The 18,919-nt window shown below is 52.0% G+C and overlaps 1 protein-coding gene across 2 annotated transcripts in view; it reads right to left on the minus strand.

The window, feature by feature from the left end:
- Positions 1-6,608: 6,608 nt before the first annotated feature.
- Positions 6,609-18,919, minus strand: part of VPS45 (vacuolar protein sorting 45 homolog) — a 55,186-nt gene continuing 42,875 nt past the window's right edge. For both annotated transcript variants that reach the window (XM_044990911.1, XM_044990910.1), the window contains one exon: positions 6,609-7,374. In XM_044990911.1, the coding sequence (XP_044846846.1) occupies positions 7,287-7,374 (88 nt within the window). In that variant the 3' untranslated portion in view covers positions 6,609-7,286. The remainder of the gene's footprint in view (positions 7,375-18,919) is intronic.

The following is an 18,919-nucleotide window of genomic DNA, read 5'->3' on the forward strand; positions in this document are numbered from 1 at the left end:
CTGGACTGCAGCGTCGCCGAGAGCTGGGAACTCGCAGCGTCTTCGTCCCAAGTCTGTGAGTGTCCCAGCAGGCCCCCAGCTGCTGTTCATTAGAGGGGGACTCGGCGTCTGGCTGCAGCTGCTGGAGAATCCAGGGTTTGCAGCTGACGCCGGTTGCTTTCCCCCCACGGGCCGCTCGCAGCTTGGCACGGGGCTGCTCTGTGGCGGAGGGGGGAATAGGGGACCATTTGAAGAGGTATTAAGGGGGGCGTCAGAGGCAGTGGTACTGTGGGTGGCGAGCCTGTTCCCAGCTCCTTTCTTTACTCTGCTAATGCGGCTGTTCTGTATTGTACCCGCTGGCCCCCGGGTAGTTAGAGCTGAACAAACCCCAGGGAGCTCCTGGGATCGCTCCCTGCAGGGCTTCGCCTGGCTTCCTGGTTTCTCTCATTGGCTCAGCCGGCTCCCCCTGCGCGGGTGAATCTGGCACTCACGAAAGTGATTTAACGGCCCTAGTGCCAGACCCTGGGCAGGCTTCTTCCTTCAGGCGCTGCAAACATCTGTGCTGACCCACAGCCTGCCTGCTAGTGCTAGCCCAGCTCTGGGCTCCCACCCCAGCTCTGCTGGTGCCCCTCAAGACTGAGCTGCAGCCCTGGGCTGCTCCTCGAGTTGTGTTGATGCCCCTGCGTCTTGACTCACAGCCCTCCCACCCCGTTATCCCAGCCCTGGGCTCTCCCCTTCCCGCCCCAGTGCACTTCAATCCTGAGCTGCAGCCCCCCCTGCCAGTCCAGCCTGAGCCACTCAGGGCCTGGGCCAGACTCAAGCCTCAGTCCTCAAAACTAGGCTCGTAAGTGGTGTATTGGGCTCATGCTGCTGCTCCCTGCCAGGCAGGATCTTGTTTGTTCTCCATCACTGCATCCCCCCAGCACTGTCATATATATATATATACATACACATACATACACACACACACACTTCACTTCCTGCCCACAAGTGCTGCTGTGTTAAACAGCTGCCACATTCCACCCCAGAGGTGGCTGCATCATGTCAGTGTCAGTGTCCACCGCATGCATCCGGTGGTAGGGGACGAAAGCCTCTAGAGAGATTATTCAGCCCGCAGGCCCTGTGGATCACAACTACAGCCTGGAAGGAGGAATTACAAGGCCCTTCCTGTTTGGCAGCGAGCGCCTGTGACGAACCAATAAATCCAGATCTGTGGCAGGATTAATCACTCATGCCGGGGAAAGGAGTGAGAGTCTGAATGGCGGAGACGCCGCTCCTGTGCTGCCTTTCTGAGCGCAGAACAATGCCGGCTGAGCCACGGACCCGCGGATTGACAAAGGGAACCAGCCTAGCGGGCATTCTTCCCACCTCTCACCGATGGCCCTACTGGTTCCTCTCCAGCCTGGAGATTTCCCTTGAGAAACTACCCTGGGAAGCGGGTGCTTCAGTGCAGGGGATTTGGTTCAGGATGCCCTACACCAGACAGTCACACGCTCCTCTGTCCAGCAAGGAGAACAAAAAGCAGACCCAACAGGGCCCTCCAGGACTTTGTTCTTATCTGCCTTCCCCTGTAAGCGAGGTGGCTTGCAGGTGGCTGTGCCGCAGGCTGGAACTGACTGGATCCTGGTCTGTAGGTACCTTCCTGGGAGCACGTTTAGAGCGGAGGGCTCTGCAATCCAGCAGACAAAGAGAGGGTGAGATTTGGTGTCTGGGAACTGAAACTAGACAAATTCAGGCTGGAAATGCAGGACAAACCTTTAAGGGGTGAGGGGGATTAATGGTCGGAACAATTTACCCAGGGAGATGGGGGATTCTCCATTGCATAGAGGCTGTCACTCAAGGCTGGGTGTCTCTTTCTGAAAGATACACGCTGGCTCAAGCAGAAGCCAGGGGCTTGATGCAGGAATCACTGAGCGTGATGCTCTGGCCTGGGCTAGGTAGGAGGTCAGACTAGACGATCACCATGGTCCTTTCAGCCTTTAAAAATCTGACAGTGACATTTCTGGCCTCTTTGAAATCAATGGCAAAACTCCCATTGACTTCCAGGGGTCCAGGAGGTCATCCTACAGCGTCATTACATTTAGCTGCGCTGGAGGGGGGTTATTTATTTATTTCGCACTGGGTGTGATCCTGGAGGGCCCGACTCTTTGCCTGGCCTGCCCGTTGTGCAGTCGTCTTACACCAATGCGAGTGCAAAAGTGCAACCAGCAGCGCTGTACGCCCGCCTGCGCCCTGCTGCGAACGCCTGCACCGTGGAGAACTGCGCCCATTCACGTTGACGTGCTGCAAGAAGCGCTCAGCGCTGGAGCAAACGGCATCAACTTTGAGTCCCGTTTGACTCTGGAGTAGCGATGGGGTTTGCATGGTGCAAATAACCCTGCACCTAGCAGCCTGGGAATTGTTCATGAGGAAAGCCCAGCAGAGGCAGGAGCAGGTGGCGTCCATTGTTTTGTTTTCTAAAGAAGGGGGGGTGTCTCTCCGCAACTTCGTTACTAGCTGCTGCAAGCCAGATTGATTTTTTTTTTCCAATTCCCATCAGCTTAATCCTTGCAAAAGAGTGGGACTGGGACTGAGACATGCGTCTTTCTGCTCCAGCCAACGGCTTGTAGACTAGACCAGGTTGGAACTGGCCAAAGGTGCCTTTTAGTTACCTGGCTTTGATGGGTGATTGTCTGCTGGGAGATGGACTGAGACCCAACAGCCCTAGGAGGGAATGGGGAGTGAATTGCTGGGCCATGCAGAGTAACCCACTGGGGTGTATGGGCGAGGTCCCCCTTCTCTGCCTGGGAGATGAACCTGTTCTGGTGCCAGCCAGGCAGCCTTCACTCTTCAGCTGTGGAGGTCCCCAGTTCAGTTCTCGGTCTGTTGGCCAAACCAAGAGAGGACTCGCCCCGTCTTGAAGTCAGTCTAGCTGCTCGACACCTTTCTAGGCTCTCCCCGTGCCTCAGTTTCCCGAACAGGAACAACAGCGAGCGAGCTCAGTGGGAGAGGAAGAGGGCGGGAAGGATTCGATCACAGCTCGTGGCCTGGAAACAAATGCAAAGTATCCTGTCCTTAGAAAGAGAAATTACACTCCCAGCTGTGCCGGGGCCTCCGCTGGCGCCGGCCCAGCCCAGATCACAAGCCCAGTCTCTGTTGTTTCTGTTCACCTGGTTTTGAACAGCGATTTGTTTTGCCCGCAGGGGAGGGCTCTGCCATGGTGTGCTGGGCTGACTGCCTGAGACCCAGGGGAAGGGTCTGGCTTCCCTGGAGGAGCGTTTCCAGGTGAGACAGCCGGAGAGCCAAGGCTTGAATGGTCCATGTCTGCTTCGGATTAAACTGAGCTGCTTGTTTACCATGACACTTCAATCAGAAAGGAGGCCACCTTACACGTATTAGCTAGCGCTAATCTAAGCTTGTGCAAAGTGGGAGGGGGGCGTTCTGATCCCACCGGCTGTTATTACTCTTCAGTGGGGGAAGGCGGGAGAATCTGGATCAGATATATGCGTGGGGGATGGGTCTGGCAGATTTCCCAACGGGCTTGTTTAACCCCCAAAAGCCTGCAGTTGCCAGCCCCTGGGAAGGAGATTGCATACCCAAATGCAGGGGAAGGAAGCTGCCTACAGCTGGGTGCAGCTTCAGAAGGGTGACTACACCACTGCAAGCAACACCAGTGAATCCCCTGCACCAAATCCTCAGGCAATGCAGCTCTTTGCTATGGAGTGGAGCTGCTCACTCTGGTTGTGGCCTCCTGGCTGAATCTAATCTAGCCAGGACATCTTGCTTCATTACGTCTGTCTGCCTCGCTACTGGCTCCAGCAACGCGGGTACCCCCTGCCTTTGAGCTCCACGGGCTTATAACACCGGGGGTTCTTGCTGTGCAGAATGGCTTAGTAAGCAGCACAGACTCCCTAGATGCAATACCCTCAACATGGCCAGGGGATCAAAATCGTGCCAGCTCCCCATTGTCACTAAAACAGTGAAATGGGAGAAAGGGGCCGATTGTAACCCAGAAGGTGAACAGGGAGGATATCCTCAGGCGGGTGACGTTGTGGGAGCTCGAATCTCTTCCAGTGTGTCCTGGAGCCGTTTCACAACATATGTATGTCCGCCCACTAGGTTCTTAGATGGGTGGAGAAGGTCCGGGATCTGAATGTCCTCACTTTGGGGAAGTAAACCAGACAGTTATGAATTCAAACACCATAAGAATGGCCATAGTGGGTCAGACCAGTGGCCCATCCAACCCTGTATCCTCTCTTGTGACAATAGCCTGTGCTAGATGCCTCAGAGGGAATAAGCAGAACAGGGCAATTATCGAGTGAGCCATCCCTTGTCATCCAGTCCCAGCTTTTGGAAGTTGGAGGTTTTGGGACACCCAGACCATGGAGTTGCATCCCTGACCATCTTGGCTAATAGCCTTTGATGGACCTGTCCTCCAGGAACTTACCTATTTATATTTTTAACCCAGTTATACTTTAGGCCTTCATAACATCCCCTGGCAAGGAGTTCCACAGGTTGACTGTGCGTTGTGTGAAGAAATACTTCCTTACGTTTGTTTTTAAATCTGATGCCTATTCATTTCATTGGGTGACCCCTGGTTCTTGTGTTATGTGAAGGGTAAATAACACTTTTTCTTCACACTATTTGATTGTATAGACCTCTGTCATATGCTCCCTTACTCATCTCATTTCTAAGCTGAACAGACTCAGTCTTTTTCATCACTCCTTGGATGGAAGCTGTCCCATACCCCTAGTCATTCTGTTTCCCTTCTCTGAACCTTTTCCAATTCTAATATAGATTTTTTGGAGATGGGATGACCAGAACTGCCCGCAGTATTCAAGGTGTGGGTGTGCAGTGGATTTATATAGTGGCATGATGATATTTTCTGTCTTATTATCTATCCCTTTCCTAATGGTTCCTAACAGTGTTCGCTTTTCCCCTGCTGCTGCACGCAGAGTGGATGTTTTCAGAGAAGTATCCGTAATGACTCCACCATCTCTTTGAGTGGTAGCTGCTCAGTTAGATCCCATCACTCTGTATGGAGAGCTGGGATTAGGTTTTCCAAATGTGCATTACTTTGTACTTAGCAATGCTAAATGTTATCTGCCAATTGGTGCCCACTCCCCCAGTTTAGTGGGCTCCCTTTGTAACCCTTTGCCAGCTTTGGGCTTATCTTGAGTAATTTTGTATCGTCTGCAAATTTTGCCACTTCCCTGTTAGCCCTCTTAACACCCTCAACGTGCCAGGATAAGAAGTGAATAACTCCTCAGACGCTCTGTGCAGTAGCTAAGAGCCGTTCTCTCTGGTTTACAAGGTGGGGACAGTTTGCTACAGAAAGACATGCTTGATAACAGAGCTGGGAATAGAACCCAGGAGTCCTGATCTCCAGTTCCCTCTTCCGAGCCCTAGAGCAGCACACTGCTCTGCACAAAGATTTCCAGCGCCTGAATACCAAGAAACTTCCCCAGGATTCCCCTGTGGACAGGGGCAGATCCAAGCTTGCATCAGCTGGACTCTACCTCCCATTGGCTGCAAAGGAGAAATCGGACCATCCAAGGGAAGCTGCTGGAAAACAGATACCGCTGCTGGGTTACAGCTGACCATCTCTGCTAGGCCAGGGCAATGGATGGTCTGGCAGCTCCTGAACGGACAGCAGACAGAAGAGCAAGGGCCATCGTCATGGGATCTCCTTTGGCACTAGCCGCCGGTGGGCTCCCTTCTGGTTCCAACATGGTGCGTTAGCTACTCCCCAGAATGCAACATGCTCGAGCCGGCATCTCAACCTCACAGCTGGAGCTGCCTTTAGGAACCACGTACCGGAACCAGAGCCGGGGCCTGCATGGCTCTCAAGGCCTGAAGTTTGCACGTTCCAACCCTCCCCGCTACCCTCACAAGACCAAGAGATCTAAAGAGGTCACAGCCCGAGGGGACAAGGGATGGCAGGTTTTTGCTGGGCAGGATGGTGAGGACAAAGCAGCTACGTTTCCCGTGCAGACGTGCCCTTACTGTGGGCTTCACACAGTGGCTGAGTCACTGGAAAGTCTCAGGTTAACTTAGAAGGATCTCAGAGGCTCGCTCCTGTGAAAGGAGGCAGAACTGCAAGGCCTGGCTGCAGGCAGGTAGGATGCAGGGCCTCAGTTTCCCATCCCACGGGCTACCCCTAGCCCTAGCCCCAGCCCCGCCGCGGCACTCACAGCGTTAAGGATTTTGGCCTGGGTGGCTGGAGGGGAAGGAGTTGGAGCCTTGGAGCTCTGTTCCCAACCCACTCAGAGTTCAGTTTCTTCCCCTGAGCCCAGCCTAAGGCTGCAGGATGCGGCCCGGAGAAGAATGGATGGAGCTTTTGGCATTTCCAGCACCGGAGGCAGAAGCCAGGCGTAACCAGGGAGGTGGCAGTCCTGTCCCAGCATAGGCCCCCACTGCCCAGCTGTCAAACTCACAGGGTCAGGCTGCTGTGATCCACTGGCCAGAACGGCGTCATCACACACTTCTACAAATAGGGAAACTGAGGCACAGAAGCAACTCTTCATTTGGGGTCACAGAGCCAGTGTCGAGACCAAAGTTAGCACTCGATATAGCCTGGCTGCCTCTGCCCTGGGGTTATAATTCAGGCTACATGTCCCAAACCATCACAAAACCAAAACCGTCGTTTCTGCCAGAAAACTGAATTTTATTTTTATTAGTGTCACACAAACTTTTCCCGATCACAACACGGGAACAGAAAGGGGGCAGGAGGACAGGGGCCCGTGCTGCTCTCTCCCCCCATGGACGCCGGGGCTCGAGAACGGGGCCAGTCAGGAAAGTAGCTAGTTTCATGGATATTATAAAAGGCAGGGGGGAGGTGAGAGGACAAATATCTGGAATCATTTAAAATATAAGAGCTGGTCAGAGTGGGATGTTTAATGAACTTCCAAACACACAGGCCCAGACCCTGAAAGTTATCGGTGAGGAGCTGGGCTGCAGACAATTACCTGGAGGGACCAACAGACGCAGGAAAGCAGAGATTCTGGGCAGGCCAGTTGTGGTTACGAAGAGACACGGAAGTAGCTGGGTTTTCAAAGGCGCCAGGCACCCACAGGTAACGTTTTCCCCGGGATCTACGATTCCGCCACCTCCCTGCGGTTCATTCCACCGCGCCCCATTAAAGAGCCGAGCAGGAAGGTAACGCTGAGGATGCTGGGACTTTGGGCACGGCCCGGCGCATCAAGGCAGAGGCCATCTTGCGTGACGTCCAGCAGCAGGACGGACCGCGGGAGCACCCAGCGCTGCTCCGCCGCCGCCTGGTCAGTCTGTGGGAGCTCCAGATGGGAAGCGGCGGCGGCCCCCTGCATTCACCGCCTGCTGCTCGCTCTCGCTGTAACTTGAGAGCTCTCGGCGCCCCGGCCGCGGAACCCAGAGGCTGAAATTTCCTCGAGGAAGCTGCCAAGCAGAGAGTCAAAGTTAGTGGAGCCCAGCGCCAGTGTTTCATTCTCCAGGGAGACAGCGCCTGGTTTCGAGCCTTCCATGCAGGCAACGAGCACTCTGCAAGCTCCGAGCTCTGGGCCTGCTCTCAGTACCCCGGGATGTCCCCACCTTGCATCTGGACAAACTGAGGCACAGAGAGGGGCCGGGACCTGCCCAAGGGAGCCTGCAGCAGAACAAGGGATAGAAACCAGGAGTCCCAGCCTCCTACTGTCATGCTCAGTCCCCCAGACGATGCCCCACCTCACTCGCAGGTTTCCTCCAGACGTGCTGCTTCCTCTCCAAGTGGGGAGGCATAGAAGAGCCGGGTCAGTGGGAGAACGGGTGGGCATTGGCAGTTGCTCAAGGTTTGTCTTCACGGCGGAGTGCACCCAGGTCTGGGCTTTCCAAGCCAGCCTGTGAGCGCCTATGCTACTCGTGCATCCCTGGGGCCTGCAGGGACACCGGTTTGGCTCTAGGATTTCTGGGGGTGTCAGAGAGGAGTTATGCAGGGGGAGTTATAGCAGCTTTCTTCCCTCTCCTATAATGTGCCTTGGGGATTTAACCCCGGAGACACTGAAGTGCAGAGTGGGGGTGAGGGTGCACACACTGCCAACCAGCTTGCACACACCAAGTACCATGCCAGGCCTGGGGACTGACTGCACTGACGACCAGCCCGCAGAGCAGAACCGACTGAGGCTTTCACTCAGCCCAGCCGTTCAGAATTAGAGCAGCAGGGCCCTGGTCTCTCTCCTGCCCCAGGCAATGAACCACAACACCGCCTGATCAGGGCAGCATTTACTCATCTCCCCGGCTCCGCCCCTGCTCTCCCTTGCCAGTATCCACTCGCTCAAAAAGCCAGGAAGCCACTTGCTCTGGCTTTTCCCGAGCAGCTGCTGGAGCAGGAAGAGGTGAGGGTTGTAACCTCCGGCTAATGCTTCCTTGACATTTCACGCTAGGGGCTGGCGGGGTTCCTGCGAGGGGGTGGTCCCTCTGTCTGGCTGGGCCACTGCTTCTCAGCTCACTTACCAGCCACCCGGCCAGACTTGGACACAATGCAAGGGTCTCTCTACTTCCTGGGCATTCACAAGTCTATGCGGCCAATGGGGAGATCATTGGTTTAGATTTAAATCATGTCCAGACCCCTTGGGAGCTCTGACAATTAATTCAACTGCAAGTGCCATTAGACAGAAGGCCCCAATTTAGCAAAGGGTTTAAGCACGTGCTTAAATTTATCCCTAGTTGGAAAAGCACGTACGGATGGGATTGGCAGGGGAGCTTAAGGGAGTTTAGATTCCAAGGGCAGCTGAGTGCCTAAATCTCTTAGGCAATGTTAAAAAGCCCCAGACTTAAGTACACACTTAACTTTAAACATGTGCTGAAGTGCCGGTGAAGCCAGTGAGACATCAGCAGGCACCTGAGTGCCTCCAGAATTCAGAACCATTAAGCCAGGCTCATTAAGTGATCACATGCAGATGAATAATTAACAAACCTGGCCATAAATCAAAACCCTTTCCATCCCCACCCGCCAACACAGCCTTCAGCCAAACCCTGCCGAACAAAAAGCGTAGGGAGCGCACCCTCATTACTGCGTGCCCAGATATCACGATGACAGCATAAGAATTTACACAGAGCAGAGTGTGCAAATCAGTGACCCTCTCCTTGGAGAACCGACCTGCAGAGGCCAGCTCCCGTGAAAGGCACATGGTTGGCAGACACCCCCTCTCCCCCAAAGCAATCTCTGGGACAGGAGCTTGCGAAGCGAAGGCTGGGGCAGCGTGTTAGTATAATAATCTTCTGGGGAGATGGCAGCTCCCCCTGAGCGCGTGAATTCAGGACTCCTGGGTTCTACTACAGCCCCTGATTAGCATATGCTCTTGGCCCACGACTTCCTCCCTCTGTCTCTCAACCCACCCAACTGCACAGCCGGGGATCAAAGCTGCCCCTCTCGCAGGCTGCAGAGAGTTGGATTTTCTGAAGTGCTTGGTAATGGCCCAGCTCGGCCCCATAGAGGTCCAGGGTAAAACTCCCGTTGGTTTGGACAGGAGCAGAGTTGGGGCAAGGCGGAACACTTTTAAAAGTCCCGCTCTTAATGCCTGCAAAGCGCTGGGAGAGCTCGTCGCGGGCAGGGCGGTACAGATGGAATTCTCTGTTAGCAAGCAAGGCGAGGTGTTACTGGTGATCAGTGTTTGCCATAGTGCCTAGTGTTCCCAGCTGAGATCAGGCCCCATTGGGCCGGGTGCTGCTTCGAGGAGTTGGCAGTTTCACCCCTTCTGTGATCAGACTGGGATTATCCAAACCCTGAAACGCGCCCCTGCTGCCAGTGTAAAGGTTTGCTCCTGCTGGGAATATGGAGTCACTTAGCAGCTGGGAGAGGACAACAGTTCGAAGAGGAGGTTGCAGGGGAGGTGTTAGTGGGTGTGGGCGTGTTAGCAGGAGAAGCAGGGATGTGTGAACGTGGGTGCTTGTTGGAGCCAACCAGAGACTGTCTGCATTAAGGACCCAGTCAGGCAGCCTGACCCATCACAAATCACAGGGAAGCTTAATCCAGACGGGCGCATGCGAGCGAGAGGCTAAACCTTGGGAACACATTGGTTTAAATACATCCCAGAGTGGTTTAAGGCTTGGGGCTTTAATTCAATCCCTTCAAGAAAAACAAACCCCCAAAGGATAACGGGCTGAAGCCACTTGCATTGTTTTTGATTCATTGTCAGCTTTTTTGTGGCTCCTGCAGTATCTACAGGCAGTGTGGTCCAGTGCGGAGGGCACTGGACCAGGCATCAGGAGACCTGTATTCTGCTTCCACTTAACCCAGCCCGTCATAATTAAAGAAGCCGGCATCCCTGCCCCAGCAGGCCTGGGTTCTGTTCCCAGCTCTGCCACTGAGCTGCTGGATGACCTTCGGCAAGTCACGTCCCTGCTCCGTGACTCAGTTTCCCCACCCATCTTTTGTTACCATCCCTTTGAGGCAGGGCCTGTGTCTGTGCAGCACAATGTGGCCCTGGTCTCAGTGGGGGTCTCTCGACACTACAACAGTATAAATAACTATAGCACAGCGTTGCATCTGGATTGATGACCATCCTCCCAGGCCCCCGTAGGAGGCAGGGAAGGAGCGTTCTCCCCATTGTACAGACGGGGAACAGAGGCACAGAGAGGGGAAGGGACTTGGCCAAGGTCACAGGGAGTCTGTGGCAGAGCCCGGAACTGAAGCCAGATCTCCTGAGGCCTAGTCTAGTGCCAAGAGCCCCCTTTTACGCTCTCTCTGGAAACTCCCCCCCCCCACACCCCCACACTCTTTACAGGTGTGAACTGCAGGGCAGACATGGTATGACTTAGGCAAAAACGCCCTGCTGCTGGTGGGATCCCGTCTCCTACCGGTCATGGAACGGCAAAGGAAGGAGAATCCCCCCCAGCCGCTAACACCGCGGCAAGCAAGCAACTTAATTTTGTTCACACAGCACCTTCCAGCCAAGCATTTCAAAGCCCTTTACCGACAATTCATTCAGTCTCACCACCTCACCGTCAGCCGGCTTTCACTGCCCCCGGTCCACACCGGAGAACCCTGAGCTACTCCAAGAAGTAACTTGCCCAAGGTCACATGGCAGGCAGTAGCAGAGGTTTGATTAGAACCCAGGAGTCCGGCCGACCAAGTCCCTTGCTCTAATCTTGAGACAACACTGCCCCCAAAGCAGGTGAGGTCGGAGAAGCATCGCATGATTGGGTTGAAGTGCTGAGCCGGGAACACACACACCTTCAGCCCTGTATGTCTGCACGAGCACAGATGCGGCCAGAGGCCCTGCTGATGTAGATCAGTGTTGCCCCGCTGAAGTCAATGGAGTGGGACTGACTGGCACCAGCTGGAGGTCTGGCCCCAGCGACTCCAATGGAGCGATGCCCATTTACACCAGCTGGGGATCTGGCCCGGCATAGCCTTTATGAAGCAGCTCAAGAGTTTTGAAAATGAAAGATCTAATCAGGACCTGGGATGCATGGAGGATGGTTACGCACGCACTGTTCTACACCATTACCAGGTTGATTCATTCCCTCAATGCGCTGATCAAGTTACTTTCAGTGTTAAAGTCCCTTTAAAAAAAATTAAAATAATCAGGTGACACTGCAAAACAAAACAAAAAAAATTCCTGTGGAAATGTTATTCCCCCGAAATAGATCGTCAGAATCCGGGGCTGCCTGCCAAGGTGGTGAATCATGAGGCTTTGAAATCAAGCACCGAACCAGATGCAAATGCCTGCACCATTCTAAGCCCTGCATTCTAGAGCGGGTAACGTCCCGACTGACGGCGAGGAGAGCCGGGCCCGCGCACATGGTGGCCGCTCAGTTCTCTGAATGCAGCTGTGAAGTTCCGCCTCCCAGTTTTATTTTTAGGTATTAAAGGCAGCAGATGGAATCCATAACAAAACCACAGGGAATGACTTGCTTTTCATTTTAAAGGGGACTCTTGCTCGTTAGCTTTATCTCCAGGAGCTGGATTCACAGCTGTGCTAACGCGCCTTCATGCCAAAAGGGGCCAGAAGTGGCCCCTTGAGAATCTCCCCATGGAGGGGGCCCTCCCCAATTAGAGTGGAGCTGATGAGGGTCCTGCTCCCAGCCCCCACAATGGAGGGTGGATCAGGGGCACAGCTACCGTGCAGTGTGCTGTAGCTGTTCTCCACTTCCCTGGGGAATCAGAGAGCAACTCGGAGCAGCCTTGAGATTGCTCTAACTCATACTCCAATTTATACGGGGGGCCAGGTGGGCCTCTGCCCAGACCAAGAATACAAGGAGCACAGAGGAGTCGTGAAGCCCCAGATACAGGAACAAAGTGACTGAAGCAGGCGCCTGTATCTATAAAGATCAGAAGCCTGGTAAAAGATCAGGAAGCAGAGAGCTGGACAAAGATCTGCCCAGTTCATGTACCCCTAGCCACACATTTACTCTTACATCCATGTAGCTAGGACGGATAACCAGCTTCCAGCTGCATGTTAAAAACCACATTAAGCACCAAATACTACTTGTATCCACTCAGCTCGAGCTACAGGAGCCCTGCTGAGTAGAACACCCTGGCTGGGCAGTGGCACATGGAAAACAGGAGGGATATTCCTGTAACTGGGTAAATGGGTCACTCTGTACATTCCCTGGGATTAGTCACAGCAGGATTGTGCTTAACCTGCGCCCTGAACCCGTTGGCTGCAAAGCCGCATGTTCCCGAAACTCTACCAGTCAAAGGCACACAACTCTCCAGTGCTGGAAAACAGCCTGATGGCTCCCTAGCAAAGGGCCAACCCTCACTGGGAATTTCGTTAAAGGGGGAGAAATAGCTCTCGCCACCTGCAGCCCCAGGAAAGGGAGGGGGAAGGAACTGTGATGACAGACCAGGGTTTTAACTGCCCTGCTGCAGTTTCCTCTTCCTGAAGTACTAGGCAAGTTCTGAGATCTGCAGGTTTGCCCAGAACAAGCAAGCAGAGAAATTGGTCAGGTGGGTGTGGCTGAAATGAACAGGTGACTCAGTAGGGGGCGCTCTTCTGTCCCGGTCAGAACTGACCCCAGTGGCCCAGCGTGTGCTGCAGGACAGGACGTGGGGGAGTCAGTCGTGGGGGGCTCTCTTTGGAGTCAGTGCAGACTCCAATGCTTGAGCATAGAGCAAAGAGGTACTACAGAGCCAGAGATGCAGATTTTTGGAAATGAGCTAAAGCCATTGGCACGCAGAGAGATGGGAACAATCCCAGGGAATTTCTGTATGAGACAGGACATTAGACTCCAGAGTCCTGGCCAAATTCCATGTCAGGGACTTCTCCCCCATTTCAATAGTGTACCACATCTCTTCACTCCGTGCCCAACACTGGTTAACAGCATTGCAGGTGGCTGTTAAACAGCTGCCACGTTCCACCCCAGAGGTGGCTGCCTTTCGGTGACAAGCGAAGGACTCTTGTGTACATGATATAGACACAGTTTTAAAATCCTTCAGGATGGGAAGCAGTAGATAAAGCCCAAGACATTTTCATGACAGCTCTGGACTTATTCTGTTGGACGGATTTGCCCCGAATCCTGCAGGCAATTGCAAAGATTGTTAAGATCGAAATTCAGGACTGGAACCATGCCAAGCAGGGACATTTGCCTGCAAAGTAAATAAAATTAAATTTAAAATAAAAGACTAAATTATGTATATATATAAAAAGAGGATCTGCCATTAATACCCCAAGCTTTTCAGCCCTTCCATTACTGATCATTATGCTAAAGAAAGAAGCAGATGGGAGCTCGAGTCAGAGGTTTATATTTAGCAAGTGGTTCCACCAACAGGTAGATGCAGCGAAATTGCCTTGACCCTAATCTTCAATGTAGGCCTGCTATGAAGGAATTTCATTAAGTGGACAGATGTGGCAGGTCGTCCCTCATACACCTGGTCTATCTTTACGGTGAGTCACTGCCTGGTGTTCTTCACGCACAGAACATGGCCACAAAGGCCCTTTAACCTTTTTGATAAGTCATAACAAGGGTATTTTTAAGCAGATCAGCCAGCTCTAATTTAAAAACAAGGGAGGTGGCCCGTCTGATTTTATTATAAAGACATGGAAAATTCCTTAACAGGTATTTATACCCTGCTAGTGTTTTCCATCAGAGGCTCTGAAAGCATTTACAGTCACGAATGTTCAGCTTTGTGGGGAGATGAGTTAATATGATCCTCTGTTTACAGGCAGGTTAACTGAGGCACAGAGAGGGTAAAGACCTGGTTTGCACTCGAATCACAAGACTCGAAGGGACTCATGGCAGGACTAAGTATTATCGAGACCATCCCTGACAGGTGTTTGTCTGACCTGCTCTTAAAAACCTCCAATGATGGAGATGCCATAACCTCCCTAGGCAGTTTATTCTAGTGCTTAACCACCCTGAGAGTTAGGAAGTTTTTCCTAATGTCCAACCTAAACCTCCCTTGCTGCAATTTAAGCCTGATGCTTCTTGTCCTAGCCTCAGAGGTTAAGAAAAAATAAATTTTCTTTCTCCTCCTTGTACAACCTTTTACATACTTGCAAACTTTTACCATGTCCCCTCTCACGCTTCTCTTTTCCAGACTAAACAAACCCAATTTTTTCCAATCTTCCCTCATAGCTCATGTTTTCTAGACCTTTAATCGTTTTTGTTGCTCTTCTCTGGACTCTCTCCAATTTGCCCACATCCTTCCTGAAATGTGTCCAGTTCTGGGTGCCACAATACTCCAGTTGAGGCCTAATCAGCATGGAGTAGAGCGGAAGAATTACTTCTCGTGTCTTGCTTACAACACTCCTTGCTTACAACATCCCAGGACGATGTCTGCTTTTTTTGCAACAGCGTTGCACTGGTGACTCATATTTAGCTTGTGATCCACTACGACCCCCAGATCCCTTTCCGCATTATTCCTTCTGAGGCAGCCATTTCCCATTTTGTATGTGTGCAACTGATTGTTCCTTCTAAATGGAAGGAAACTGGGCATGCATGACTCCAGATGAAGTCAAGGGGATCTGCAAACGTATCTATCGTGCTTATCTGGCTTCCATCACTGTAATGCCTGAGCCCCCCGCCATCTCATGTTTTTATCCTCACACAGCATCATGCAGCAGGGCGGTGCTATTACCCCCCATTGCACAGGTTGGGACACTGAGGCACAGAGAGACAAAAGCGACTCGTCCAAGGTCACACGGGAAGTCTGTGACAGAGCAGGGACTGGAACATGCGTCTCCTAGCTTGGGAGTTGGCGCTCCAACCACTGCACCATCTGCCCTAGTTATGCTCAGATACTCAGTCTGAAGGCCACACATCGGGCTGGATTCTCATTTACACCAGAGCGAGATAACCAGGCCTTGGTGCAATAGAGAATCAAGCCCCCTCCTTTTAGGCTTGTGCCTATGACTTGCCAAGGTGGCGAGCACGGACAGGAGGCAGGTCACAAAACAAGGCAGCGACACAACCCTCAAGACACTACAGCGAGGAGTGTGCTGCCAGGACCCGAACAGAGCCGAGCCCCTGGGCTTCCAGACCTCTGCTCTAAATGCTAGACCACAAAGAACGAGTCCTCTGCAAAACTCACACCCCTACGTGCGGCTATGTCCCTGTCCAGCTGATCTATGCGCATAGCCCGATTCAACATACAGCAGAGATCTCGTGTAACCCAGCCATTGGCATCTCTGCAGGGAAAGACATCATCTAGTGTCACCTCCCTGCTATGGCTGCACAGGCCAAGCCAGGATTTACCCCTTCGAGTTTAGTGCTATGGTTACTCTCATAAACTGGGCATGTGTCCACATCTCTCAGACACTATGGTAAGATCTGCGTCTCTCAAAGACGCTGATCAGATGCGAAGCGATGCCCCTCCCATGGGAATATGGGGCACTTCTTCATTAAGGCAATTAAAAAAAATATCAGCTGTTATTATTTTGCAGCATCCCAGGATAAAAAACCCACAGGCCTGCCAGCACTCAGAACCCCCTGGGAAGCGACACACCCCGTGATCCGTACAGAGCGCTCCCGATCTATCATGCAGGAGAGGAACACGTGAAGCAGCGAGGCCGGCAGAGGAAGGGATGGACACAAACCCGACGGGTTGGAAGAAGCTGCAGTCTGGCCCTAGAAGCTGGCCCTGCGCTACTAGTTATCAGCAGAGACTAAAGCTGGAGAAATGATCCTGGCACCCGCTGCTGGAGTGAGAACCGCTACGGGCAAACCGCCCAAAGAGAAAAGCCTGCTCTCCTTGAACCTAATATATAAAGCCTTGACCAGTGACTAAGGCGCTGGGATGCAGGGGGATTCTGTCAAGCCCAAGCTTGAATTTCAAATCCATTGCAGGCAGGGTGTTGAATTCCACACAAAAGAAGCACCACGCTGGTCATTGACCAATGGAAGGAGCCTGGGCCAAGCCCATGTGCTGTCCCAGTGGAGGAAGGTCACATGGAGGAACAGATGTCCTGAAAGGTCCCAATTAAATGTAAATGGGAAAGCTCCCTATTCAGAGCTAAGGTACTGCTCTCTCTGGGTGCACTCAGGCCTAATCCAAGCGGACGCTTTAATGTTTAAATAGCTCCAGGCTCTACAGAGGAGCTGTTGCTACAACACTAATGCGGCTAATGTTGCAAATGTTTTAAAAGAAAGGGCAGTGCTTTGCCAGCAAGGGCGAGCACAGGGATGGCAGCGCAGATCTTAAAGCTGCTGCAAAATGACATTTGCTAAGAGCCCTGCTGCGAACAGACTGTGCAGGACACAGGGATACTCAGGGCTCAATCCTGTGCAGCAGCCGGCTCCTTCCATTCCTGTTAACACTCAGCATCTCTTAGAAGCACTAAGTACTTCACAGGATCAGGCCCCATGGCCCCTGGATTCAAACCCTGCTGAAGCTGATAGGGGTCCTATTGATTTCAGCAGGCTTTGGATCAGACCTTAAGGGGCAGATTTGTACAGGTATTTAGGAGCCTAACTCCCACTAAAGTTAGAAGATTTTATCTGCAGTTTTAGTATCATTAAGGCCCGAGGCCCTCCAGGTTGGTAATATTCTAGCAAACGACCCCCCTGTTCCTTGTAGAATCACTGGCATTTCGTTCATTTGCAAGGATGGACTCGATTAGTGGAACTTGTCACATTTTTGAAGTGTAATTTACTTACATGGAATTCCTTGGAATGCGTGCTCCACTGCCACACCCCCCCACACACACTCTCTCTTCTGTGTGTATAAATATATATTAGACACACACACTTCGCTCACTGTGCATGGATGGATATATACACAAAGTGAGCAAAGTCTAGTTGTGTGTGTGTGTGTGTTTGTGTGTACACACTCCCCTCCCCCCAGCTCCACCCGGCCAGATGCTCATTTTTCCTTTACGTTACATACACAGATTTTTGCCACTTTAATGCCCCTTTACACTGCCAAAGTGGAGCAAAGAGGCCTTAATGCCAAGGAGAATAAAGGCCCCCACCCTAAAGCATCCATTCCCCACACCTTCGGCTTACGCCGATGCGTTGTACAATGCCCGGGGTATTTTAACCAAACACCATCACAAAGACACGAACCACAATAACACAACCAGCTCCAAAAGCGCATTTGTCTCCTGCTTAGTTAAAAACAACCAAGAAAGCAGCCTGGCTTCTCCTGCCCCACGGACGCAGCTGTTGATCAGAGAGTGCAAGTTGGACTGGTAAGAACGACGAAAGCAGAGAATTGACGTGCTCACACTGGCTGCTCAGAGTATTAAGATAAAAATCTCCTTGTTTATGGTGAGATATCAGCTCTAATCCAGGAGGAATAACCGCTAGTTCATTACAGGGAGGCCAGTGGATTACCAGAGGAGTCAGAATGTGATGGAAATGCACTAAAACCCTGGGAAGGCTTCCTTGTATTAAACAGCTCGGTCACAGCTTTCGATCCCACTGCACTTTGTTCAAAACCTACTCGTGAGGTGCAGTCAGTGAGGAGGGGGTGAAGTGGAAGTGTCCAGGTCAGGGGTTCTCAACCTTTTTCTTTCTGAAACCCTCCCCCCCCCCCCACCATGCTATAAATACTCCAAGGCCCACCTGTGTCACAACAACTGTTTTTCTGCATAGAAAAGCCAGGGCCGGCTTGAGGTTTCTGTCCTGGGCGCCAGCAAGTCTAATACCAGCCCCCTTGAAACCTGCTCACGGCCCCCCAGGGGGCCCCGGACCCCTAGCTGAGAACCACTGGTCTAGTGCACAGATATCACAAAGAAACCCCAGGGGATAGATACGTGTCTGATTCCCTCAATATTTAATAATGACAAATCTGCCTTGTTTGAAGTTTGGAACTGGAGGAAAGTCGCTGGCCTGGGTTATGCAGGAGATCAGACAAGAAGATTAGAGGTTCCCTTCTGGCCATAAAAATAAATAAATCTACAAACCTCACATCCTGGGATTTCTAAGTAAGTTGCAAATATTTACACAAAAAAAGCGATGAATCCAAAAGGATCTGAGATTATAACCGTTTGCCCTTTTCTCTGGAACAGATCGTTAACAAATCCCCCAGACTCTTTAGAATGGAGCCACCGTGGTGTAATACAACAAAATGGCTTTAGGGTTCTGTTCTTGCAGGGTCAATAATGCTCAGCAAATTTACCAGGTCTCACCATATTTCATATATATAAAGTCCATTAGTAAATAATCTTACATTGCCATCGTGCTTTTTGTCTGAAAGGCTCCTGAAGTTTGTAAGGTACTAAAGGAATTACTGAGTCTATTGTCCAAAGGCAAATCACCTCTGGGCTGGAACACAGCAGTTGCTTTCAATGGACGGCAAATGCTTTGCAACAAGAAAAATGATGTATCCAATAGAGATTGCAGGAGGAATTTCAGGTGGGAAGGAGTATACGGTGTTAGCCAAATTGAAATTTAGCTGCAACACTGGGATTCACTGAATTGTCTCAAGGGGTCAGACCCTCCATTTGAGCTCTCACCTCCAGCAATTACAGCTTCTCCTAGCACCATGGGGGAAACACTGGTTCAGCACGAACATGGGGAAGAATCCCTCCTGCTGTGCTCCCTGACCCTCTCCCTG

The sequence above is a fragment of the Mauremys mutica genome, chromosome 17 (genome assembly GCF_020497125.1).
Source record: "Mauremys mutica isolate MM-2020 ecotype Southern chromosome 17, ASM2049712v1, whole genome shotgun sequence".
In the NCBI taxonomy this organism is placed as follows: domain Eukaryota; kingdom Metazoa; phylum Chordata; order Testudines; family Geoemydidae; genus Mauremys; species Mauremys mutica.